Source organism: Hippocampus comes, unplaced genomic scaffold, assembly GCF_001891065.2.
Source record: "Hippocampus comes isolate QL1 unplaced genomic scaffold, H_comes_QL1_v1.1 scaffold123, whole genome shotgun sequence".
Lineage (NCBI taxonomy): Eukaryota > Metazoa > Chordata > Actinopteri > Syngnathiformes > Syngnathidae > Hippocampus > Hippocampus comes.
Window position 1 is genome coordinate 1111158 of NW_017804997.1, and position 27965 is coordinate 1139122.

Consider the following 27965-nt stretch of genomic DNA (forward strand, 5'->3'; position numbering starts at 1 on the left):
AGGTGTCTTTTTTCCAAGCACACCAGGTCTTTCCATGTTTTAATTTTTTATTTTTAAGTTTGAACAATAAAAAATTAAAATCTACCTGATGCGGTGCCTAACGCTTAATTTATAAATATGACTAAATACGTACTTATCCCCCAGATTAAAAAAAATAGAACAAATTTGTTGACCAATGTAATTAACATTTGCAAGTTATGATTTTCTCTTCTATTTGTGGTCCGAATTGAACTGACTTTCAAAGTTAGTGTTCGAAGAAAAACGTCTGCCGTAGTGTGGAGGCCACAGAAAGAACGGGTCCTCTGTTTGACTGGTTATTGATGCTTCGTAGTTGTACTGGTGCATTGTACTAATACTTTGGTCCAGAGGGCGTGTGACACCTCCCGTTTAAGTGCAAAGGCAATGACACCCTCTTGTGGTCGCTTCTGTCGGGGATTTAGAGCGATTTTTGTTTTAAATTATTTGTCTGCACACCAGACAAGCGTCTGCGTCTGGGTCGGCTATTACGGGCGGGCTTCGCGTAGAAATGCCACTTTTAAAAACAAACAAAATGGAGGGCGTTCGTGGGAGGAGGAAAGGAGGACACGAGAGCAGCGTGGTGCGGGTAGCTCACTTTGTCACCTGGATGTGAAACAGACACCTGTTACCTGCTCTCGGGCGCCACAGGTATCACGTTGCAGGTCGTTTCTCAGAGCAACAAAGAACCGAGTCTCAATTCTCCAGATGACTCACTTCCAACCGGATTGAACCGAACATTCGAAGGATACGTTTATAAAGAAAAGAAAAAAAAGAAAACGAGAGTAACACCGAGGCCGCCACTTGTCAAGCTGCAGGTATGGTGCGTTTAAATGGCCACACTATTCCCTTGAATATCTTGATTTATACATATTATATTTACAAGGGTTTATTTCGGTTGTTCTTGAAAATCGCTTCAACTTAGTGTTGTGTTTTTAAAGTTATTCATTATCTAGCTTTTACATAAGGGTCAACGAGTTACCCCATGTGTTACAATTTCTACAATTTTTGTAGATTTTTGCGTATTGTCATATTACATCAAAGACAAAGCATAAAAATTGTGTGATATGAAATATTCCAATTCATGTTTCATTTATATAGATTTATATTTATGTTTTGGTCATAGCACAATACCGCTTTTATTGTCCATAGAGGGCAAAAATACAAAGAAAAAAATAAGAACTATATGTGTATGTATAGCACTGATGCCACTGAACATGTCGAGTGGTTGAAAGTAAAATAAATATTCAGGAGTAATACTTTTACAATTTTTGTAAAATTGTATGTTGCGTTATATAAACTTATTCACATCGACTGCAGCACATGGGTTATCCTTAAAGCCCTTAAATGTAACCTTTGGGCAACATATTCCGAGAGTAAAATTTACTCACTGCAAATACTAACAGTACCTTCATTTGTTGTTTTCTTTCTTCTTCAATTTACTTGGCCTTTTACGTCACGAAGTATAATATTCCTTCTGATTACTTAAACTGTACAAGGTATTTGAGCACTGCTGCAAGGTGCTGGAAAAGCTTGACGCGTTTTCTTAAAAGCACTTCAAGGTGAAACGGGAAAACCCTCATTGTTCTTCATCCTCTGACTATCATGCATTTAATGGCTTTTTCTGTAATTTAACAGCATTTTTTCTAGTCTTTTATGATTTCTAGATTGTGTGAATAAACCCCAATTGATGGTGTGGAATTGCCATCACAAATTCCAATAAGTAATGAGTTGAAAGTCTTCACTTGATTGGAGTCTTGAGGTCACAAAAGGTTAGTGAAAGTCGAACAAATGTTTAAACATTGATTATTTGACATTTAAAGAATTCAACACAAGCATCTTGTGGTCACTTTTTTACGAGATGGGGATTATTTATTGACTTCAAGCTAACCTGTTTGGTTTTGTGTGGCAATTTATACACCCAGTACCAATGAATACTTTTTTGAGACACATTTTGAAATACATGAAAAAAATGGTGTGTTGAATTTACTCAATTTTATTTTGTCAAGTGGCTGCGCAAAATAAAATCACCTGGACCCAGATACATTTTTACATACAGTAGATGGTTCGTCTACCTAAAAAAAAATACTTATTTTGATCCAGATCATTTTATGTCATGCAACCAACCACTTGACAGAATCAAATTGGGTAAATTCCGTTACAGTGGAAAAAAAAAAAAAAAAGACCCAATTGCTGCCTTGTGCTTACGGATGAAGTTAGAATCGTACTTCCTCGTGATTCATTCCTCAGGGTGTGTTTAACTGGAACAGAGTCAACTCCATCAATGACGCTGCACACGATAAGTTGCACAGAACGTTGTCGCATGAATGGATAAATGGATGGTCATTAATAACAAATAACATATCTCTGTTCATCTGTCTACGCTAACGACTTATAATAACAGGCAGAACAAACCAATGGTCATCTATTACATGGAAGAAAGTCGGTGTATATAATTGACGTGCATCCATTTTTTGTGAAATTTTTGTGTGGGGGCGTGCTGTGCGATTTTTCAAACCAAAATATTGCCTCGGTTCAATCAAGATTGGGATTCAGTGGTATAGCGGATGGATGGATGTGTTCCTTCTACTAAATAGTCTTCATTCTATTTTGGAGCCATCTCATCGTGGGGTTTTTTGTTTTTTTTGTTGTCTCCCTACTTTCATTTTACTCAGGGGTTAATGTCCAATTGAACTTGGTGTCAAGAGGCGCCTTGAAAAAGTCCGTTAGTGAGCAAAGAGTGATTCATTTTCCCTTTAGGATACAGTGTACTCACTGTTTAAATCAATACCTAGGACATTATGAAAGGGCATTTGCTTGGCTTTGACAGGAACAGACAGTGGCACAATTCATAAGAGGGGAAATGGTATTTAATAACAAAAAAAAAATTATAATAAAAAAACAACAACAAAGGTCGGATCCCCTTTATTGCAGCCTTCAGAGTTATAGGAGGCAGAACTGCTGATAGATGTGTTCCAGAGGCACAATCAATCAGCTGCTCCTCCATTTCTCTTCTTATGTAGATTAAAACAGCACCACTGGCGCTTTTCCTACGGCTTTTCTGTCACCGTCTCTATTTGTTGCAGTTGATAAATCAACAGGAGACAGAGGAGGCGGGGGGAGGGGGCTTTCTCTTGCGAATCACCTCTCATTTATGATTCTTTTTAAATGTTTTTTTTTGTGCTGTCACCATGCTTATATTTATGCATGTGGACGTAAGAAGCAAATGTCAAGGCAGCGTCTAGGTCAGTGGTTCTTAACCTGGGTTCAATCGAACCCCAGGGGTTCGCTGAATCAGTCTCAGGGGTTCGACGGAGACTCTGCCATGGAGGTTGAGACACAGCCGACTCAACATGTCATTTAGTTATGAAACACCCGCGCGGCCGTCACTGGCTGCAGATGATCACAATACATTGCTTGTCCAATCAATGCTGCGGGAAATTTAGTTCGCTCAGTAGTCAGCGTGTGATTGTCGTGATGTCGTGTGATTTACCATATTGGCCCGAATATAAGATGGTGTTTTTTGCATTGAAATAAGACTGAAAAAGTGGGGGTTGTCTTATATTCGGGGTCTAGACATTAAACCCGTTCACGACGCTAGATGGCGCCAGATATCATTGAAGCGAATGCTGAACTTGACTCCCCAGGCCAAAGTGAACCCCTTTCACGAAGAATAAAACTAAAAATAACGGTAGCACGAAGAAGAAAAATAAAAAATAGCTGTAAGAAAGAAAAGAGAAGAAAATAATGTAAGAGATAACAGAAAATGGAGAAACGTAGCGACAATCTCGAGAAAAGTGGGTCAAAGATCGGCCAGGCTAACCGGTAGCTGAGGAGAAGTTAAGATGTAATTTACATTTCAAAAACCAGAAGCCATTCATTTACGATTGTGATTGCACTTTAGTTTACATATTTAATTGTTCAGATATTAAGATTTGAATGAGGCAAAATAACATGCTTTTTCTCTCAAATATATTGTTATAATCATTTGTTTCAGATGTACTGTAATTATTTTCTGTATAAAAATTAATTTGGTGTTCAAAAAGTAATTTTTCAAACTTGAGTCTTGAAAAAGAGGGGATCGTCTTATAATCAGGGCCGACTTATATTCGAGCCAATACGGTATTTATTTTTTAAATGTTTTAACACATGCTACATCAAGCAAAAAAAGAAAGTCGTCAGGCGAGTATGTACAACATGGATTCAAATGCATCACAGAACGTGATGGGACTCAGCGTCCTATCCGCGTGATTTGTCATGCCAAGTTGAGCAACTCCAGTCTCGCACCGGCAAAACTGAAGGAACACTTCTCAAATCATTATTTTTCAGTAAGGGTTCGGTGGATCTGCATTTGAACTGGTTGGGTTCGGTACAAGGTTAAGAACCACTGGTCTCGGCTATGTTTCCATGCCATGTGTTTCAACTCGGTTGCATCGTTTGACATTTTTTTCAGTTTCAATTCAGAATGAATTGTTTTCTCGCCATGTAATGAGTTTTCCTCATACCTGCCTTCTTGCTGTCTGCCATAGTTTTCCCTTTTCTTTCCTTTCCCAAACTATATTACGCAATCCCCGTTTTTCTGGATGGCTGAATTCTTTTGCCGTATACATTAAATCTCGTCTACCATTAACGTCATAAACAACATTTGGATTGATCTGTCCCCCCAGCCCCCTTCACATTTCGGCTACTCTGCAGGCTTGCTTTATTCTCATCCAGTCAACTTAATTTGGATGAGTTATTGAGGGGCAGTCAACTGAAAGAGACTAGACAATCAAGTGATCATTACGTGCCAAATAGGGAAAGTCCCCGCTGCTTAATCATTGCAACAGCCACTCTCCATTTGGATCTATTTGCGCATTCATGAATAAACTTCAGAAAGCTTGTTCAAAAGGTGAAGGGAGGGGGATAGAGGCATCGGCATGTCAAGTCCGACAGCGATAAAAAGGTACATTGCAGTGGCTCTTTCACCCTTCGCACTCACTTTGACTGTGTGAACACGTGCCTGAATGTTGCGCCGTTTGTTGAAGTGTGGAACTGTGTTGGAAGACATTCTGCGGCCGTTGACAGCTTGTGTAATTATTTTCCGGCCTTTTAGACTGAGGCCCAGCCATGAAATGAAAATGCTAATAAAAGTCTTCTTTTTGGTTCATATTCAAGAATAACATACGTACACAAAGTGTAGCGGCTATGAGGAGGGGACGCCTGTTATCAGTCTGGTCAAATCTCGCGACGTCAACCTTGCAATTAGTGATTGACCCTTTATCCTATTTTATTCTTGGAAAAACTAAATTAGAATGGGTCACAACGTTAGGTCCATTTGTAACAGATTATAGGATCTGAATAGTCAAAGTGAAACTACTCAAGCTTTGTTTGACATTTCTGGAGATTTATTCAGCGGTAAACTGTTTTTCATCCGGTTTGTACTTTACTGCAGCAGGGAATATTTTCTAATGTTTTGGTTAACCTATTTCTCGACGCGAGAGGGGTCAACATGAAACAGCTCGCTGCGTGGTGCATGACTGTTGTAATTAGTATCAGCAGTCAGTCATCCAAAGGACTTAGTTTGAGTTCCACTGCAGCCCCAAAATAAAACATGGTGAGACTGCATGCTCTCACATTTCTCCTCGCCTGTCTACATGAACGATCTTGTTAAATTGATACGTTTCTAACAGCGCCGATGTCAAGTGAGTCTTGTTGGGAAAAGGGAGGATTAGCTCTCATAGCTCTTTTGTTAGTATGGGCTACCAAACAGAACAAAAGTACAACTAATTTAAAAACTTGGGCCCGATCGACTAATTGGTCAGCTAATTTAATTAGCGTTTCCAAAATCAGAAAAAAACAAAGCAAAACCCAAACAATCTATTTCTTTATTTTACCCATGAAAACAATCACAACATAAGACAAAAATAATGTCTATTGCCCTGAAAAAAATCTGAGCCCTAACCAAAAAAATTAACACAGTGACATGGGAAATTTTACCAATGATTTCAATCGGTCATTTTCATTCATAACTGGACATTTGCAGGAATTTGAGTTAAGTGTACAGTATAGCATTTTTAAAAATTGTATTGAAAGTGTACATCACTTTTTTTTTTTTTTTTTTAACCTGCAATTGCTCATGTAAGTGCCGTATACATTACCGGTAAGTTGAGTTGAGTAGAGTTTTGTACTGTCACATTCTGAACACAAAGGGACACTATGGACAAAGGAATACATACAGTAGATGGTAGACAATGAAGAAATATGACGAAGAAGATCGTAGACTGGTGGATGTACACATGTGGATAGTACAAAATGCAGCGTGTTGAAAAGACAAAGCTCCACATAGCTGACATGGCTTCGACTTGTAAAGTTTGTCAGGCTGGCCATATGGTATCAGTGTGCAGTATTGGATCATTTTAAAAGTACCAAGTACTGTACAGACGTACAGTATTGGCATTGTGTGAGGCCACAGAAGCTGATGCTGAAGGTTTTTTTTTTAAAATTTCCACTAATTACTGGGCAATGTGTCAAAATCCCACTTAACGGCACTCAGTGCAGTTTGAAAGACGTGCACATCTAAGTAGGATGCATTTCCTTTTATTGTTGCCGTGCGCGTTGCCATCGCTTTACTGTGTGCATCATGATGTTGGGGTGCATCATAATGGCGAGAGGCCATCAGGAAAAAGGTTTCAGAAAGTTTGCTACCACATTGTGATGTATTTTCATCACATTGACGCTGTGGCAGACTGCAATCAAGAAAATATGCCACGCATCATTAATCTAACTTCAACTGCCTAATTCATATTTGACAAAAAGTGAGTTATTATTTTCCCAAAGATTTATGGCTTGCACGCTCTCCTCCATTTGCTCTTGTTCTCCGAGGGAGCAACTCTGCTGACAACTTTTTTTTTTACTCCTGCTGCAAAAAGCAAACTCTTTCATTTCCGCTATAACGTGCCGAGTGGAATAAAAGTGTCCATCAACATCGTGCTCACAAATTAAACATCTTTGCGATGCAGATTGGCTGTGGCAGAAAGTGTTGGAAAGTCTGTTCTCCCTCGGATTGTTATCAAGTGATTTTATAAAGTAAAAAAGAAACAAAAAGTATGCTATCACTCAAATTAGCCTTAAAATGTTTGGTAATCGAGTTACGATATTTCAGATGCGTGTTGTGATGTGGAGAGTCTGTTTCTCTTAGATAAAAACTTCCACACAATATATTGTCTGCATTTGTTTTATGGCAGACTGTAGCAGTATTTTTTGACACCCAAACTTTTAATGGAAGATTTTTCCTTGGGGTGTTGACCTGTTTTTTTATAGTCGGGTTTGCTGCTTCAGCACCGTGCTTGGTTAGAGTTTAGCTCAGTGGTCAAGAACATGGCTAAGCTGTGTTAACGCTGTTGAGACATTTCCATAATAAGCTTATCATGGCTTTATTCGATCATGTTTCTGTTATCGCTGGAATTTTCTACCTTTGAGCTCTACCGCTGTTCTTGCATTTAATTTTTCCTCTTTCACAGAGAAAACTGTCGAAGGCCTTCTTCATTCATCATTTCATGCGTGTTGCGCCTCTGCACTTGTAGTTCTCACACACCGACGAACTCTCGCCCCACATCATAACCGACGAGACGACGTCACCCACACAGGTTGCCCACCTTGCCGAAATGGGAAGTCTTGGCTGGCTCGAGCACTTGGCGCAAATTGCAGCAGGAAAGAACCAGCGGAAAGTACATTCTGCTTAAAACGCAATAGCCTATGTCAAGTGTCTGACATATTTCTACCAAGATTTGTTCTCGGCCAGGACGACGGTTTAGTAGTTGGCACTCTTGACGCAAATGGGTTTTTGTACGGATGGTTGCTTCTTCACACAACCACAAAACATGCTTATTGCTCAAGACTCTAAATTGCCCGTAGAGCTGATGTCAATGTGATTGTAAAATACTTGTTTGTTGTACGTGTCTTGTGATTGACTTGCAACAAGCCCACCTTACTTTTTCTTTAAATTACCTCAAACGGCAATTGGAAACAACAACAATTCAGCTTACGAACAGCCTCTCGGAAGCCATTCTGGTCCTGTAATTATTTATTTATACCGGAGAATATACGTATCTATTAGACTCTAATAAATACCTATTTATTAATAAATAGCTCTCATAATTAGAGGATGACACAGGAGTGGAATTTCATGCCACAAACAACAAAATTTGCATTATACTCTTTTATTGGACATATTGTGACCCCTTTTTTTCCTCATGGACTCTCACTATTTCGTGCAACATTTTTTTTACCGATTGGAACCCCTTCCGTCTGCTCCCGTCAAGTTTTTTTTCCATCCCAACCCCATGTCTAAAGGCATGCACACATGGACCGGTGGTCCAATGGTCGACGTCAATGTGCAGAGGTCGTGGATTCGATCCTCCAGCCTTCCTGTGTGGAGTTTGCATGTTCTCCCCCTGCCTGTCTGGGTTTTCTCAGGGTACTCTGGTTTCCTCCCACATTCCCAAAAACATGCATGAGAGGCTGATTGAACACTCAAAATTGTCCCTAGGTGTGAGTGTTAGCGCGGATGGTTGTTCGTTTTTGTGTCCCATGCGATTGGCTGGCAATCGGTTCAGGGTGTCCCCCGCCTACTGCCCGAAAATCCGAAAATGGCTGGGATAGGCTCCAGCACCCCCCGCGACCCTTGTGAGGATAAAGCGGTTCGGAAAATGAATGAATGAATGAATGAATGAATGAATATATATACGTGTATATATATATATATATCTCACACACACTTAAAATAAAGCAGGGTACCCTTGAAGTCGAAGACCATCTTCCATTAGTTCATTTGACCTTATTTATGGGGGTGGGGTAGGGTTAATTAATTTCCCTCATGCAAATTCTAACGATATAATTAATCCATTCTCATGTTTGTTAAAATAGTTTTACCACAGTTGATTTCCTTGAGGTTTCATCTCCACATGGCCCAGCTTGGGAAAATCCTCCATTGATGCGAGTTTGACATGGTTCCTGTTCTTGTTGAGATTTTGGAGCCAGTCCTATACTTGATGATGTCGAGGGATGTGACAAGAGGCCATCTGGCAGTCATGTGTCGATGACCGTTGTTTGCTATTTTCTCATCTGGGTAATTTTTTTTCTGCTCAGTGCTCTTTGGAAGAACATTTTGCTCTTTCTTTGGGTTATATAAGACGAGAGTAGCTCTGACAGTCAAAGCAAACATTGACGCCGCTACCCGTCTTTCAGGAAAGCTCAGAGGGACGGTAGACCTTCACATCGTATTTTTTAGACTTTATTCAAACTTTTAACGCAGTTCCTTGAACAAATCTCCAAAGTAACATTTATTTTTACGGTTACTTGCAAATTCTTAGTGGTCGAGGTGTGGTCCATTTTTTTGTGACGCCAGCATCAACTTACACCTTGTACACAACGGGCAGTTGCATCTCATCCAGGAAGTTTCTCGTGCCCTGCTTGCTTCGGTGAAAAACCCAGCTGGCAGCGTATTTGTTGAGGCACAGAAACATTGCACTCGGATGACATTGGCAGCCACGAGTCAATACCCTTTTGTCCAAGTAGGGATTGGACTACATTAAACTTTGTGAAAGACTATTTTGTGTACTCGTCGGTGAAAGACAGTGGTGTCAGCAAAGAGGGTCAACCCCACGGGATCGCCACCCATCAGGGGAGGGTGTCTTTTGATCTCAGTTATTATGCTTTGCGTGGCCCTTGCGCTCCTCAATGTGACTTTCATTTCCAAAAGAGCTGTGACAATAGCTCAGAGGCTGGAAACCTTTGCTTACAAGTAGATAGGGCTTGGAAGGATAATGTGTAAGCTCCTGTATATTTCTCCTCTCCCCGATCGAGCTATGCCCTTGACACGATGCAGGAAATACAAAGGATGTTGGTGGGAAATGTCTTTCAACCTCGCTTCATGTTGTGTAAATACGAGGTATCGTAATTGGTTTCGAAATTTTTGGCGACAATCTTTAGCACCTACCGGGAAGTGAGAAGAACATATTGAGTGGGTGACTGTGATTCTGCTGTATAACTTGTGACTGACGAGTAGCACCATTTTGCATACTGTATTTGAAGACTCTTTCCTTCGGTTCATATTTAAAAAGCACAATAACACACACAAAAACTTGAATTCTTCCCAATTCTTCACGTTGCTTTTTACGAGGTTTCTTCCCACTTCTAATATGAATGTGTTGGGCAACATTATAGAAAACAAGACAATATTGGGCAAGATTGGTATATGTCTGCATTTTATATTATGAAACCACGACTGTGGATGGTATTATTAACAATGACTTTGCAGCCATGTTGTTTGCTTGCTATGGATGAATTGACATTGACTATAAGAATCAAATGTTTTTGGCGAAAGACAAAGTTAGAGAGTTGGCATTCAGACCAATTGTGAACTTGTTCTTTGACTCATTGAATCCCAATCATTTTCACTAGTGTTTCAGCTGAAAAAAAAAAGTTTGTTTCTCTCCTTTTCTGTTCTTTAGCAATCAGCATTAGAAAATTGCTACATTTCATCAGATATCCATTTTGTGTGACAAAATAAAAATGGAGAATGAGACCTTTTTGCAAAGAAAGGAATTTCAAGCATAATTTAAAGTATGGCACCACTATTTTTTGCTGTGACATCTCAAAACAACATAAAAACAGTATTTATCTGCACTCTCTTGAACTGGTGAAAAGAACTATGAACAGAAGGTAAACAATGAGTTCAGTGAGTTTGTGCAAGTGTTTGTTTCCATGTGTAAGTTCATTGCAATTTATGCATATTTTTTTGGAGGTGTGATACAGAATGAAGCGGGCGGCCCGATGGTCTAGTGGTTAGTGAGTCAACCTCACATTGCAGAGGTCATTAGTTCGATCCCTCCCTGTGTGGACCCTGCATGTTCTCCCCATGCCTGCGTGGGTTTTCTCCGGGTACTTCCTACCACATTCCAAAACAACATGCATGGCAGGCTGATTGAACACTCAAAATTGTCCTTTGGTGTGAGTGTGAGCGCGGATGGTTGTTCGTCTCTGTATGCCCTGCGATTGGCTGGCAACCGGTTCAGGGTGTCCCCCACCTACTGCCCGAAGACAGCTGGGATAGGCTCTAGCATGCCCCGCGACCCTTGTGAGGATGATGCGGTTCAGAAAATTGATGGATGGATGGATGGACAAAATGAAGCAATTGCCCTGATACAAGAGCACACAACATGTCTTACACCGTATTCTGGTTTTATTTTGTGCAGGCACCTTTGTTGCAGTGTGGATTTTTCATGAAAGCAGACGATGTGTGTACATACAGAGCCTCCTTTGATGGCTGCTTGTTACTTTTGTATGCATGAAAGAATCCTGCTGCTTTTAGCTACTCCATGTCCCTCCGCATGGTGCAAGATTGTCTTCCCCATAAGCAATCATGGGTTAATTGTTTTTGATTTCTCCATGGCGACTAGTTCGAATGCACCCTCCACTAACATGCTACTCCGCTGAACTCTACTCCACAACTCCGCCCATACATCCCTCCCCCACTACTTCTACTTTTTCTCCAGCATGATCCTGGCTGATCCCTTCCACCCGAACACTCAAAATTGTCCTTTGGTGTGAGTGTGAGCGCGGATGGTTGTTCGTCTCTGTATGCCCTGCGATTGGCTGGCAACCGGTTCAGGGTGTCCCCCACCTACTGCCCGAAGACAGCTGGGATAGGCTCTAGCATGCCCCGCGACCCTTGTGAGGATGATGCGGTTCAGAAAATTGATGGATGGATGGATGGACAAAATGAAGCAATTGCCCTGATACAAGAGCACACAACATGTCTTACACCGTATTCTGGTTTTATTTTGTGCAGGCACCTTTGTTGCAGTGTGGATTTTTCATGAAAGCAGACGATGTGTGTACATACAGAGCCTCCTTTGATGGCTGCTTGTTACTTTTGTATGCATGAAAGAATCCTGCTGCTTTTAGCTACTCCATGTCCCTCCGCATGGTGCAAGATTGTCTTCCCCATAAGCAATCATGGGTTAATTGTTTTTCATTTCTCCATGGCGACTAGTTCGAATGCACCCTCCACTAACATGCTACTCCGCCGAACTCTACTCCACAACTCCGCCCATACATCCCTCCCCCACTACTTCTACTTTTTCTCCAGCATGATCCTGGCTGATCCCTTCCACCCGCTGCCACATGCTGGACATATTTTAAATTATTTACAATGCAGACAAGCCTGATCCTTAGTCCGAGGTCCCTTCTGCACTCTACGACCCCCCCTCCCCCCCCAAAAAAAGGAAATGATACGGCAGAGTTTCAAGGGATCTCGGAATACTGCGTCCATGTGAAAACGGCAGGAAAGATCACAGGTATGAAAATGTTCACCTAAATGTGGGGTGGCCAAAGACTCCTGTCCACCGCGTAACTCCACCAGTGTTAACTGTCGATTCTTTACTATCAGCCATAAAGAGCTCAGCTTATCTTGGCCCTTGAGTGGCGCAGGAGCCAAAAGCCTTCGTTGATGTGCTCGAAATAAAACACTAAGATGTCATTATGCACATGACTCTTGGAAGATTTACACGACGTTTGTGACATTTACTTTCACAGAAAGATATAAGGGCCGGGGTGTTTTCTGGCTACTGAGGCAAATATGGCCATTTGTGTAATGACATGGGATGAAATCCAATCATTGAAAGCTATATTAAATGTATCAAAATGCTCCTTCTCCGGAGTCTGGAAAATCATGACGGAAATAGAACCTCAAGCTGTTGTGGTTTCACAGATGGTCGTATGTGTGTCTGCGGCCAAGTTATTGATGCGAGTGTGACAATCATGCGCTTTTTGCCAACAGATTGAGCATGCTTCAGGTGGTCTGAACGACAGATATGGGCTCAGGAAGATCTTACTGGCGGACTCTGTCAGTGGCGGCTCTTTTTTGCCTCTTCTGTAAGTACTTTTTCATGCAACTTTACATTTAAGGTATATTTTCCTTTTCAAAAAAAATCTCATGTTCTGTAAAAAATTGAGCATATGTATTCTTTTACTTGTCATAACCCTACAGGGACTATTGATGGCAAAATGCCAGAGGTGCGCGGAAAGGTCAACGGTGTGGTGGAGTTGACTTGCAGCGTTGGTCCACCCCACTCAGCTGACGTGTCATCCGGGACACTGCATGTGGTTGAATGGGTGCGACAAGGGCTCGACATCCCCGTGTTGATCAAATTTGGCTCCTATCCTCCTCGTGTCCATCCACAATATGAGGGTGAGCAAACAATGCTGACTGCAGCTGAACTGTGCGGTTTCACTCAGTTGATCGCTGAAGCATAGCGGGCCGGTTTTATTTGTGATCCATTGGAGGAGTTTTAATCTGAGATTTCTCATTTTACAATGCATTTTAGCGATCCTCATGAAATCACACAAAAGTTGGATCCAAAAACGATGATGAAGGCTCTCTCTGCATGTGTGACATGCAATCCCCGTGATTTACACGGAAATAGTGCGATGTATAACAAAACACTGCTCTATGACAAAAGACACAACCACACCTTTCCGGCCTTGCTAAACCAGCCTCTGTGGGAGCCACTTTTAGAAGGACCTTACTTTTGTTGCATCGTCATCTTTTGTACCCGCGGCCCAGAAAACAAAGACTGTCTTCAGGGGAAACGATTATCGTACTCGGAGTACTTTTGTGTAGCTGCGGTTATCCTTTAAAATCACCAACAATGAATGGACAAAAGAAAAGCATGTCTGGGTGTTTCAGACAGGCCTTTTTTGTCAGAGTACTTCTCTTTTCCACCTTGGTACCTGAATTGAAAATCGACCGACGTGCCCTTTTGGGTTCCTGCAGGGAAGACATCGAAATGTTTGAACAAAAGTCTTGTTAGAGTGACAACGTTGGAACTTCAGACAGCCTAGCTGCCAAGTTATGAGCTAATAACGTCAGAGTGCTCCTGGTTATTCGGGCAAAACAGCGGCGTGTGCAGTTTGCGCCAAATAGCTCGCTCACAGACACTTTTAACCATTCCTGATCATCATAATGCCTTTGGTGTCCTCATTCGAATCATCTTGCTAACTGAATCATGTTGCTAAGGGAAGGTCCATCATCAAAGAAAAAAAAAAATCACGTATGAGCTTGACTAATATGCGATTCTAACGAGAACCATACGGTAACTATGACTCCCCCTTTCAAGTATCGCATTCTCTGCCATGAGATGCATTTGAAAAGGTAAGCTATGTTACAAATCACAAAGTAACATAGCTAACATAGCAATGACGCAACGACTACTTTGTTCAATCAATATTTATTAACGTCATGACAAAATACAACCTCGCTAATGACCAGTTTTGATTTTCAATATTTTCACTCATGCGAACTGATTTCCCAGTTAATCAATTGCTACGATAGTGACATCTTTTGTTGGGCTCCAAAACAATGATTCATCGATGTGATACTCGGCGTTACATTTGTATTTCGTTGTGGAGTTGTTGATTGGCCTTCCCAAGTGTTGTCTCGCGTTTCTCTGAGGTGGGGAGATTTATTGCTTCGTATGTCACTGCTACTCAACACAGGTGCAAGCAATGTTTTCCATCTTGGTGATAAGACTGAAATATTTTCCATGCTGGTGCGACTTGGGTGTATTTGGGCTGTCTGTCAACGCCTTTGAGGAAATGAAGAGAAAGCGTTTGGTGGCACATTTAAATGTCATATTGAGATTTCCCGAGGCAGTGTAGGAATGAGTCGAAATGCCATGCTTTTTCAACGACGGTGTAGTTGGAGAGGGTGTTTTAAAAACACTGGGATAAATTGCTCCGGATCAAAAAAAAAACCAACTCATAAATACTGCATTCAGAATTATTGGAATGTGAAGTTACTACATTAGCACGACTTCAGGAACAAATTGACCTCGTAGGTCATAGGTGTCAAACTCAGGTCCTGGAGGGCCGCTGTCCTGCATGTTTTCCAAGTCTCCCTGTTGCAACACACCTGATTCAAATGATCAGATCATTAGCAACCTCTGCGGAAGCCTGACATTGAACCTGTTCATTTGAATCAGGTGTGTTGCAACAGGGAGACTTGGAAAACATGCAGGACAGCGGCCCTCCAGGACCTGAGTTTGACACCCCTGTCGTAGGTAATCACCACGCCAAGTAGAGAGCAACAATAAGACTTTTTTTTTTGTGTTTGTCAAAGGATCAGTTCCTTTCCCATATGAGTGGGATGCCACTCCCTCACTTTATCTGACCAGGAAATATCACGTGGACATTTACATGTCAATAAACTCATCTTGAACTTTGACTAGATGAATTACTGTTCTGTGACAGTGAAGCTGAATTCAATTCTGGCCAAGGCTCGTAAGCGACAGTCGACCTTTTGGGGCTCACTCTTGGGTCTGATCCATCAACGTGCTCCCAGGTCACGTTTTATAACAATGAATGTTACAGTGTCACATCAAGTGGGGAAACATGCTGTTATTCAGGACCCCCTAAATATCTTTAACCCTTGTCCTGCAATTGACGTTGCAACGCTTGTCTACAACTGCACCGGCCGTAAATCATCCAGTTACCTTATCTCCCTCTGCTCCTGTGACAAACAAAAACGACTCTCCTGCAGCCTTACAAAACGTTTGAAAGGGTTGCTTTGTAGTCTGCTGCTTCACATAGCTACTTGGCTGTGGGAGTAACAGGTGCATCATGGGAAACGGGCGCTTTCAAGAACAACAGGTGTGGATTTCACCTCCTCTGGTCATGTGCTCAGGTGTCGCGAGGGTTTGGCTTGGGGGAGCCGCAGTTCAACTGTGGTTTCCCTGTTGACTGCGGCTCTTGTTTTTCTATGTCACCAGATCATGAATAAATAAACGGACAGTGTTGCCTACCAAACAGCGCATCATCATGTCCATTATTTATCTTATTGTTAGCTAATGCTTAAACTCACCAATGTGTAGGATTAAATGGATTTGTAACTCATTGCTCACAAACCCCAGAAGATTATGAATGTATTTGTTTTGGTAGAGCTGTATAAAAAAAAGAAAGAGAAAAACGCTAGAGTAGTGTCAGCTGTGTGAACATGACCGAGTCCTCCTGCATCCATACTCGATGAAAAATAAACACAGCTGTATATCTATCTGTGATTTTAGTGAGCTCTTCCTGATTAAATCCAGTCGCAATCAGCAAGAACAGACTGTGGGCAGATGTTCACATTTTGCACACAGTTCACATTGAGAATATGCTTCCTTTCTCACATAGACACACATGAATGTATGTACTGGGATGACTCACGTCTGTTTCAGGCCCCCCCCAACCGAACCGCGGACGATCGGTTGATTTAAATGCCAAAATGATCACGCCTCACCAAAACCCAAACGTACACGCGGATCAGTCATTGCTCAAAACCGAACCGCGGACGATCAGTTTATTTAAATGCCAAAATGATCACGCCTCACCGAAACCCAAACGTACACGCGGATCAGTCATTGCTCAACACTTTCGATGAAAATGAAACCGACACAAAGTAGAACGAGATCATCACTCTGTCGCAGACCTCCGCCAAGGCAGAACAATTGTAAACGTATCTTTTGTTCAAAATCATGAATTGCACACTGTCCCAAGTCACAGTATTGAAAATCAAAGTATTGAAAAAGAAAGCTTCGGTTGGAAAGTGTTTTGCTTTAGGCAATTTGGGGGGTTGGGGGGGGAGGGGGGGGCTCGTGTTCACATGCATGAATTCACCTAATGGAAGACATTATTTTGAAGCAGTCAGCTAATTGAAAGGCGCCAGTGAGCAGAAGGGAGATGTGCAGACGAGGGAATGGTCGACGCAAGTGGTGCGTGTTTGCTTTAGTCCATGTGCATTGAGACGACAGGGCGAAATTGGAGGAGTCTTTGCCCAAGACTTTAAATGTGTTTCATTGTCACAAACCGTGCCGTTTTCAGACTACCTTGGAGTCATTTCTTATATTTACAGGAAAAGTTCGGTTATCAATTGACGATTCATTTTTTGGCCCCAAATTTAAAATTTCAGAATATTGAAACTTCACTTTACTTTTTGGGCAGACAAGACTCATAACAAATGTGTAATTGAAGTGCAAGCAGTCCCAATAAGTTTGTTAAAACATGGTAGATAGGAGTAGTACCGCACAATGGAACTTGCGGTCTTGGTGCTCACGGATTCACCTATAAGACCTAAAAAAGTTTTTGTTGAATTTACTCATTTTAATTTTGTGAAGTGGCTGCACAAAATAAAAATCATCTGGACCTAAGATACGTTTTTTTAAGTCGACGATATATCTGCTTAAAAAACATGGCCCCAAAATGTGAACAATATTTTTTTATTTATCGTTATTTAGTTTGGTTTTGTTTTTTCGTTTGTTTGTTTTGGGCAGCCAGCCCCCATTCTTCAAAAATGGTTACTGGGACTTTATCCCTGGTTTGTTCTTTTTGTATAAGCGTTGCTTTAATGTTGAAGAAACAGGCATACATATAGGACTGGGTGTGGCAGCAGGTTTTGAGAGAAATTATGGAATTTAGTATAGAGCGGACATTTACTGAGTGCAAAACGCTGTTTAAATGGACACGGTGCACTTCAAGACGTTTTTGTTGAATTTATTCATTTTCAATTTCATCAAGCGTCCGTGCCAAATAAAATCTCCCAGACACATTTTTCAAGCAGATCTAGAGCCTACTTCAAAAATTCACCTGGATCCAGATGATTTTATATCATGCAACCACTTGATGAAAAAAAAATTGACTAAATTCAACAAGAACTTTTTGTCAGTTCACTGCTCGCCATCAATATTAATGGACACAAATAAAGTCGGGTCACAATGCCAGAGATGCTATTATCAATGTTACCGTATGTATTTGATGTATATGTCATGTGTGCCCTCCCTTTATTTTGGATGCATTTGGACATCATTTTGAGGAGGATTGCTGCTACTTTAAAAAAAACCCAACAAAAAAACAAAACAACAACATCAAATAGTACATGTTAAACAAGACACCATAATTCATGATATAGTTGGAGGAAAATACACTTTATGTTTCTCTGTTCACCTACGTCACGCACAAATTGACCTCAGATTCAAATCTCTCACAGTCGAGCGTTTTCCCACTGGAGGCTTCAGTGTAGGTTATGTCCTTAGTGCAGCACCACCTTCCTGTCCTTTTATCACACGCCTCCCAGGCACGTTTGTTAGCCCAGCCCAACCTTTCCGCTGCGGTGCTACGGTGACCTATTTATCACACTGAGCTGGTAAACAGTGCACTTTGCCCAATTTTAACTCCACCTTCCCTTCTATACTCTGTGGATTTCGTCCCCTTTGGCAGCCTGGAAAAGTAAATAGGGTGTGTTATCACCAATAACATACTTAACATTAACTTCCTGCTTTTCTCGGACTGTTAGGAGCAACACTTGCTGCGCAGTCTCAAGAAACTTTGAACCTTGTGTTATATACTACACACGACCGCACAACTTTGTGCCTTTTTTTTTTTTCGAGATTTAGAAAAAAGAATAAAAAGAATACATCTTGATGCTTTGAACTAACCTGTCAAGGGAGCAATCACCTGGCAACCGTTCAGAGATCAGATTTCTGAGTGTGTATGTGCCCGTGTTGTTTTGGGGTTTTGCACAGACTGTATGTGTGTATGCGGGCGCGACAGGCAATGTCACCAAAACAAAATACTGTTTTAGCGCAAACTAACACTGATTACACTGACAGTTGGACAAATCTCATACCTTCGAAATCCAATCAGATCAATGTTGCATGCTGTCCGCTTGCTGCTGTTTGCTGTTTACCTGCACTCGTGTCTTTGCAGGGCGGGTGTCTCTAGTGGACATCAGCACTCTAAAGCTGGAGGGTCTGCTCCTGGATGACCAGGGACCGTATGAGTGTCGCATCCTTTTATTCGATAAACCCTCAGAGGACCTTCGAAACGGCACCTGGATCATGCTTTCTGTAATTGGTACGGCAGTTGTTTTTGTTTTTCCTTTTTCACAACTACAATACAAAATTAGTATTTAGTATCTTGTAGTTAGTTGTATGTTATTCTATGACACAGAACAATGTTAATATAATATTTACCTAGATACAATGTATCATTTTGGGGTGGTTTGTTCCTGTAAAATTCCATACATTGTCACAAGCTACTTTTGATCTATAATTTTCTTTACAGTAAACTGATTTTTTTTAAATTTCTGGAAAAAAGCTACTGCGTCTTGTTTGTAAAACATTAATTATTTAAATGATATAATCCATCTAAAAATGAAATCTTCCCCTTTGCTTTAGTTTCATTTAAGGGTGCTTTCGCGACAGGTTTGTGATGGTATGACATGCACCATTGCACTGTAGTTGGCTGCATTTTACGACAGGCAAGATTGTGATTGACACAATGGAAGAGAGCTCTGGAACGAGCCCTTGATTAAAAGAATATATATAGTGTGTATACAAAGATTATATCCAAGGAATTGAAGTCAAGAAATAGTTAATCATTCTTTTTTTAGTTTACCTTTTTCACCAACAGAAGGTGGTTCGTGTTTTGTTTTCCAGCGGCCCCAAGCTTCACCAAAACCCCACCCGCTGTCCTGGAGGCTCTGGTTGGAGGTCACCTCTCTCTTGTCTGTGCTGCCGTCGGCAACCCTCTACCAACCATCACCTGGCTGAAAGATGGCGGTGTGATTCAAACAGGGAATGATCAGGTAGGCATACTCATTTAACTAACTAGCTAGCTCGCAAGTTCAAAAACTAGCTAGCTAGCTAGTTAAATGAGTTTTTATCTGTATGTCTAAACACATATGCGGACTTTCCTATGAGCCTTTTCTCAATGTCTGTACTTTTATGTTTCGGCCTTCAGTTCATTTTTGTGCAAACTAACCATTCATCTATTCTCTTGAACAAGCTTGTACGGTCCACCTGCATGTATCTGTCATGTCATGTTTACCAGGAGGGAGCCTTATCTCTGACAGCAGTGAGCGTGCAGTCGGCGGGACAGTATACCTGTCACGCTTCCAACTCGGAGGGAAACGCGACTCTCGAGACAAAGGTAAAGATAAAAGGTCAGTAACAGCCCTTGTCTGTCAGTCTGTCAGTCTGTCTACGGACTGTCTGTCTGTTTGTGTGCCAGTTCCTCTGGGATGCCTCATGCCGGTAATGGAATGGCTATGAGCCAATGCGAGTTTTAGTTTCCCTCTCTTGCATCATCGTGGAGAAGCAAAGGACTCTCAAGCTGTACACTTTTATTGACACTCAACACGGATCCCACAATATTAGACTTTCATCAGTGTTATGACTTTACCTTCATAAAAATGTTTTTTCTCCTAGATTTTTCAGTTAGTGCTGACAATAACAGCAAAAACTAATCACATTTATCTAGTAAGGGGTTAATCAGTCGTTATGATTTTATAATATTTACAGATAAAGTAGTAAACAAAAAATCAACTATTATCATATGTAATTAAAAATGCAATTATTCAAGTCCATTTCAAGTAGAATGCATTTTAAAATGAAAATCTGTTGATGCTTATTTGATTTGACCATATTTATATTGATCCCTTGCATTTTTTACATTTCTCTGTAATTCAAATAATTTGTCATAATTTCCCAATGTGTATCTATCCGCTTGCCTGCCTGTATGCCGACGATCGTGCCATCGATCGATCATTGATTTATCAACCAGGGTTGGAGAGTGACCATGCTGTACAAGATTAGAAATGACCTCATTTGAGGATGACCAAGGGTGAATTTTGTGGAGACAAAGTTAGAAGGAGCAGACTTGCATGGTTTGGACTAGAGACAGTGAGTTGATTGGCAAAAGGCTGATGAGGATAAAGAGAGATCTTGAGGAAAACCTAAGAGAAGATTGATTGATGTAGTGAGGGAAGTCATTACGTCACTTGGCGTTAGGGAGGAGGAAGCAGAAATTTTGGCTTACACAGAAAACAAATGATGCACTGTGACGACTACTGATGGGACAAGCCGAAACAAAAAGAAGAATTTATTGCGTTTGATCAATACCTAAAATTAATCCTGAACACAGTTGAGGTTAGCTTGTTGATGTGGACATTCGACACCTGTTCCAATTCCTCATGCGGCTCCATTTTTGAAAGGGGCCACATGAGAAATTGAATTCAAAATGAATTGGCCGCTCCTGTAATCAATCATAATCCATCCATCCATTTTCTAATCCGCTTATCCTCACGAGGGTTGCGGGCGTGCTGGATCCTATCCCAGCCATCTTCGGACAACCTGAACTGGTTGCCAGCCAATCACAGGGCACACAGAGACGAACAACCATCCGCGTTCACACTCTCACTTAGGGACAGATGAGAGTGTTCCATTAACCTGCCACGCATGTTTTTGGAATGTGGTGGGGGAACCGGAGTACCCGGAGAAAAGCCATGCGGGCACAGGGAGAACATGCAAACTCCACACCGGAAGGCCAGAGCCGGAATCGAACCCTGCACCTCTGCACTGTGGCACTGACGTGCTAACCAGTCTACCACCGTGCCACCCTCAATCATAATTTACAAGTTAAAATTCAATACTGAGTTGATATTTATATTTTCAATTTGACTATTGAAACATTATATGTGACATATAAATGTACTCAAGTACGTGAAACCATTAGTGTCTGTCTATTTGCGGACTGTGATTGACCCCTTTCCCATTCCGACGGAATGAGATCAACAGTGACAAAGAAGAGTATCGGTGGCAGAAAATGAATGTGTGCACGGAAGACATTTTACTGGGAAAAAGAAATACCAAATTGTTCATCACTTAGACAATGTCGCCTATAGGTGATCGGGCTCAGTCATTGCAACCTTCTTCCTCCATCTGCTACCTGGCAGCCTGTCCAAAAAATTTGCTGAGAACATTGGAAGGCCCATTTGGCTTATCAAGCTCTGTGGTGGTTTTGCGCTTGTGGGCTGGATCCTGTTGCAGCCGCTCAAGATGCTTTGCTAAATGCTGACTTGCTGCCAAACGCTCCTTCTAATGTTTCAGGTTTGCAACAACACAGTACCTTCCAGAAGATTTTCACCATACCATTTTACAGGGCGAGTGTGTCTAATATGATTAGACTCCCACTCTGCTGCATAGAACAGGGGAGCCCAATCATTTATGACCGAAGATCTACTTTTCAAGCAGCCAACCTCCTGCCATCGATCTGTTACCGCATGTGCATGCATATGCACACACACACACACACACACACACACACACACACACACACACACACACACACACACACACACACACACACCATGATGAGCAACAGTCATAACGAACCATAACATGAACAAAACAGAAAAATAAAATAGATGAGAAGAGCTTGTGAGTTTGTGAAAAGGGAATCACTGCCAACCTCCGTGGGAGACCTGACACAGAAGCAGGGACGCGCTTAACACGCAGCGTGCTAAGTGCAGGACGTATCGTACGTACGTGTACCATTTTAAAATGCTTTTCCTGGTGCTCAAGATTCCCATTTTTTGACAATGCCATCGGTGAAGCTCAAACAAACTCTGAATGAGAATAAACAAAAAGTAGACACATCTCAACAGCTCTGATGGCTAGCTGCAATTGCAGACCGCCGATTGCTAACAACTTCCGGTGATGCAGGTCATGCGCCATCGTCGCTTTAAGGTGACCTGATTTTAAAAATGTATTTAATTTCTTTATGAAAGTGAAACTGATACGGTGCTTCAGGAGCAGTGTACACTAACACAAAAATCTATCCACACACATACATTTCCTCCTACACCCCCTCGCAGTCAATTTGGGACAAGTCCATGGACTACCGGTCGCCCATGATTGATTGGTTGGACCCTCCTGGCAGAGAATGGTGTGAAAATTGAAGCTTCCTTCAGGAATTTTTTTATTCATCTCTGCAGAGGAAATCCAACTCCATACACAGAACATTCAGAATACAGAAGTGTTCAAATGGGATTTTACGGGCCTTGGTGAAGGGCCTGCATGCATACTGGGTGGGAGTGGGACAACATAAATATGGTGATGGAGTGTAACTGTTACACTTGCAGCTGTCAAATGAAATTTATTTCCACGCACCGTGCTGTCGACACTACAACAGTCAACGGAAATGTTGCATGACATTGTATCTTTTAACAATGTTACTTATTGCACAATGGCTACAATGTGAGACATTATTATTCCAGGCCAACTAATGTGATAATACGTTATTTTGAATTCATCTGCAATCCCCAAACCCGAACACATATTCACTGTTCAGTCACATGTTCCAGAGTGCTGTCGACACTACAACAGTCAACGGAAATGTTGCATGACATTGTATCTTTTAACAATGTTACTTATTGCACAATGGCTACAATGTGAGACATTATTATTCCAGGCCAACTAATGTGATAATACGTTATTTTGAATTCATCTGCAATCCCCAAACCCGAACACATATTCACTGTTCAGTCACATGTTCCAGATTTCCCCAATCCACAGTTTTTTTTAGCCTATGATATGTTATTTGCTGAAAAACTCATCTATTTGCTGTTCTGTTTAAATGTCCTGCTTTGGTTCCATCTTGTGTTAAAAAAGTCTGTGGAAGTGAGTTGAGGCGCTTCATGATATGTCACCACCATCTTGTGGCATCTATTGGCAATTATAAATCCGCCCCCCTATTACCAGTTACAATTTCCTGTTCCACGGATACCGTTTGCTGACATATAAGTAGAATTGTATCTGCCTTGCGGTGTGTTCATTTCATTTTTAGATTTCAAATCACTGTTCGAGTGCTCGTCGTCAGCCAAATGGAACCGCTCAAACGCTACGGCAAACGCAGGCTGAAACAAAATATGACATAAGAAAAAAACAAAAAGTATTTTTAAATGTTGAATTTCGCTAAAAATTGGTCTTGTGTAAAGTATTTTCCGGTGTTGACTCACATGTAATATATGCGTTTAAGAAACTACTGAGCTAGAGTAAATGAGCTTTTCTGATTGATCGACACGCTCCTGCGTGGACCTACTGAGACTCGCTGCATGGTTGTATATTCATTTCATTCCAACAAAATGATTTATTATTACGATTAGTCTTGTATATTAGTGTGCAACTTCCTTATTCATACAAGACAAGGCTACTGGATTCTGTCCTGTTTTGTGTGTTTATTTTGACATTGGTTGTTTTAGTTTGTGTGGTGTTGCTGTTACCGACACAAAAATCCCCGTTGTGGAGCATTAAATGCTATCTGCTGCAGTCTACCCGAATTTTGTTCATCCAAAAAATCATTTCACAATATCATAATTGTTGCATTCCCTTGATTTGGTTGAATCTTTGCTGTCGCATGGATTCCTCTATTGTTCGCAGCTGCTCTATTTTCAAGGTATGTGGGGATGGTTGTGCTTCTCTTTGGCAGCAGCATCGCTGAGCATTCATTTGATATTTTAAAGGGTACATTTTGGAACTGAAATTTCCCTTTAGCTTCTTAATCTTTCCTATGATGATAATAAGTGCAAATCATCAGTATAATAAAGTCGAAGCATAGCAACAAATGGATGGAATGCTTGACTCGGTTTGAAAAAGAACTTAATCAGCGACAAATTTCTTAAGGGAATATAATGAACGGTATGTGGTGTCTTTGCCTTTGTCCAGGTCCCCCCGTCATCATTGTACCTCCCAAAAGCACCTCCGTCAATGTATCCCAGGATGCACTTCTTCAATGTCAGGCCCTGGCTGACCCCTCAAACATGACGTACGTGTGGCTGAAAGGAGGAGAAAATGTCTACCACCTACAGTAAGTTCTAAAATCCCATCTCATTATTGAGTGTGCCGGTTCACTTTTACTCTCTATTTACTTTGTAGTATCATCGGTATCATTATTAACCCTTTCAGGGACAGCGGTTACTACAGTGGCTTATCATTTGTCAGGTTACAGGATCGATGAAAGGGTTAAAAACACGTCTTTGCAACAGTGCAAAGTGACAGCTATTAGATGTGCCACGATTAATCGAGCACTAATTTTAATTTATTTGTCATCATCAATGAATTGTCAGTATAACTCTTTCATTTTAAAATTGTCCGAATGATCAATTTCAGCTTCTCAAAAGTAAACGTTGTCCGCTTTCTGTTGTCGTCCATGAAAGCGGACTGATTTTCTTTGTGTTGAGTGAAAATGAAACAATTGCTTTTGCTTTGGAAAAAAAAAAATCTTATTTTTTCACGATATGGACCAAACCCAAGAACTGAAATCTGAAATAATTGTTTGTGCGCTGTCCATTTGAAATAATGCCCTATTTTTGGATAAAAGGGAAGGAAATTTCAATCAGATTTTTTTTTCATCTGATTCATCGATACATCGAAAAAATAATCAATTGATAAAGTGATTATTAAAATATTTGCTAGTTGCACCCCTACCAACAATATAAATACTTCACTGTCATGTTACAGAACAAAGTTTCCCCAATCCACAGTTTTTTTTAGCCTATATGTTATTTACTGAAAAACTCATCTATTTGCTGTTCTGTTTAAATGTCCTGCTTTGGTTCCATCTTGTGTTAAAAAAGTCTGTGGAAGTGCACTCAGGCACCCACCAACCTGCCAAATGTGGGAGAATATCAGCTGTGGTGGGTGACCCCGCCGCTCCCACGAGCCACTTTGAGGGTTCAACGGCTCATCTTTAATCTGTCAGCCAGATGGATTTCCTCTCCATGTATGATTCGGCACACATGTGCTTCGAGGATTGGTTGGTGAAATGAAAATAAAAACAAAAATTGCATCTTCTCATGAAGGCTGCTCTGCCCACTTCAATCAAATCTGTGCAAGCTTCCTCAACACTGTCTCATGTACTGCGTGCTACGTGCTGGATGTCTGCAGTGAGACTGGGAAAAAAAATGCCACAAATTAATTTATTGTGAGAGGAAATCTGTTCGTCTCAAATGTTTGTGTGCCTTAAACATTTATTCATGTTGTATGAAGAAGAGCTTGGAAGACAACGTTCGCATTGTATTGTGAGTTTCTTTCAGTGATGAGTGACGAGGCTAAGTACCGCATTGGCCCGAATATAAGACGGCCCTGATTATAAGACGACCCCCTCTTTTTCAAGACTCAAGTTTGAAAAAAGACTTTTTGAACACCAAATTAATTTTTATACCGAAAATAATTACAGTACATCTGAAACAAATGATTATAACAATATATTTGAGAGAAAAAGGATGTTATTTTGCCTCATTCAAATCTTAATATCTGAATATTTAAATATGTAAACTAAAGTGCAGTCACATTCGTAACTGAATGGCCTCTGGTTTTTGAAATGTAAATTACATCAGAACTTCTCCTCAGCTGCCGGTTAACCTGGCCGATCTTTGACACACTTTTCTCCAGATTGTCGCTACGTTTCTCCATTTTCTGTTATCTCTTCTATTGTTTTCTTCTCTTTTCTTTCTTACCGCTATTTTTTTATTTTTCTTCTTTGTGCTACCGCTATTTTTATTTTTATTCTTTGTGACAGGGGTTCACTTTGGCCCGGGGAGTCAAGTTCAGCATTCGCTTCAATGATATCTGGCGCCATCTATCGTTCTGTATGGATTATTACGATTAGTCTTGTATATTAGTGTGCAACTTCCTTATTCATACAAGACAAGGCTACTGGATTCTGTCCTGTTTTGTGTGTTTATTTTGACATTGGTTGTTTTAGTTTGTGTGGTGTTGCTGTTACCGACACAAAAATCCCCGTTGTGGAGCATTAAATGCTATCTGCTGCAGTCTACCCGAATTTTGTTCATCCAAAAAATCATTTCACAATATCATAATTGTTGCATTCCCTTGATTTGGTTGAATCTTTGCTGTCGCATGGATTCCTCTATTGTTCGCAGCTGCTCTATTTTCAAGGTATGTGGGGATGGTTGTGCTTCTCTTTGGCAGCAGCATCGCTGAGCATTCATTTGATATTTTAAAGGGTACATTTTGGAACTGAAATTTCCCTTTAGCTTCTTAATCTTTCCTATGATGATAATAAGTGCAAATCATCAGTATAATAAAGTCGAAGCATAGCAACAAATGGATGGAATGCTTGACTCGGTTTGAAAAAGAACTTAATCAGCGACAAATTTCTTAAGGGAATATAATGAACGGTATGTGGTGTCTTTGCCTTTGTCCAGGTCCCCCCGTCATCATTGTACCTCCCAAAAGCACCTCCGTCAATGTATCCCAGGATGCACTTCTTCAATGTCAGGCCCTGGCTGACCCCTCAAACATGACGTACGTGTGGCTGAAAGGAGGAGAAAATGTCTACCACCTACAGTAAGTTCTAAAATCCCATCTCATTATTGAGTGTGCCGGTTCACTTTTACTCTCTATTTACTTTGTAGTATCATCGGTATCATTATTAACCCTTTGAAGGACAGCGGTTACTACAGTGGCTTATCATTTGTCAGGTTACAGGATCGATGAAAGGGTTAAAAACACGTCTTTGCAACAGTGCAAAGTGACAGCTATTAGATGTGCCACGATTAATCGAGCACTAATTTTAATTTATTTGTCATCATCAATGAATTGTCAGTATAACTCTTTCATTTTAAAATTGTCCGAATGATCAATTTCAGCTTCTCAAAAGTAAACGTTGTCCGCTTTCTGTTGTCGTCCATGAAAGCGGACTGATTTTCTTTGTGTTGAGTGAAAATGAAACAATTGCTTTTGCTTTGGAAAAAAAAAAATCTTATTTTTTCACGATATGGACCAAACCCAAGAACTGAAATCTGAAATAATTGTTTGTGCGCTGTCCATTTGAAATAATGCCCTATTTTTGGATAAAAGGGAAGGAAATTTCAATCAGATTTTTTTTTCATCTGATTCATCGATACATCGAAAAAATAATCAATTGATAAAGTGATTATTAAAATATTTGCTAGTTGCACCCCTACCAACAATATAAATACTTCACTGTCATGTTACAGAACAAAATAAGACTCTTTGGGAAACGCGCCCATGAAGGGCTTGTAATCACCACCCACCAACCTGCCAAAT

At 40.8% G+C, this 27965-nt stretch overlaps 1 protein-coding gene across 2 annotated transcripts; it reads left to right on the forward strand.

Annotated features, from left to right (window-relative positions):
- Positions 1-331: 331 nt before the first annotated feature.
- On the forward strand, positions 332-27965 carry LOC109530817 (protein turtle homolog B-like). 2 transcript variants are annotated; one of them, XM_019894716.1, is made up of 8 exons: positions 336-833; positions 12839-12933; positions 13049-13249; positions 18799-18945; positions 19530-19678; positions 19924-20035; positions 24597-24738; positions 27896-27965. In XM_019894716.1, the coding sequence occupies exons 2-8, from the start codon at positions 12873-12875 to the stop codon at positions 27903-27905; spliced, it is 822 nt and encodes a 273-aa protein (XP_019750275.1). In that variant the 5' UTR covers positions 336-833; positions 12839-12872; the 3' UTR covers positions 27906-27965. The 2 variants fall into 2 exon arrangements, with proteins under 2 accessions (XP_019750283.1, XP_019750275.1); XM_019894724.1 differs by lacking the exon at positions 27896-27965 and having other exon boundaries at positions 332-833; positions 19924-20022.

Bases quoted from the DNA above. Each gene is read 5' to 3' on its own strand.
- LOC109530817 (XM_019894716.1), top strand. From the start codon at position 12,873: ATGGGCTCAGGAAGATCTTACTGGCGGACTCTGTCAGTGGCGGCTCTT. The intron at 13,250-18,798 runs GTGAGCAAACAA...GTGTCTTTGCAG, and splicing joins TGTCCATCCACAATATGAGG to GGCGGGTGTCTCTAGTGGAC. The intron at 18,946-19,529 runs GTACGGCAGTTG...TTTGTTTTCCAG, and splicing joins GATCATGCTTTCTGTAATTG to CGGCCCCAAGCTTCACCAAA.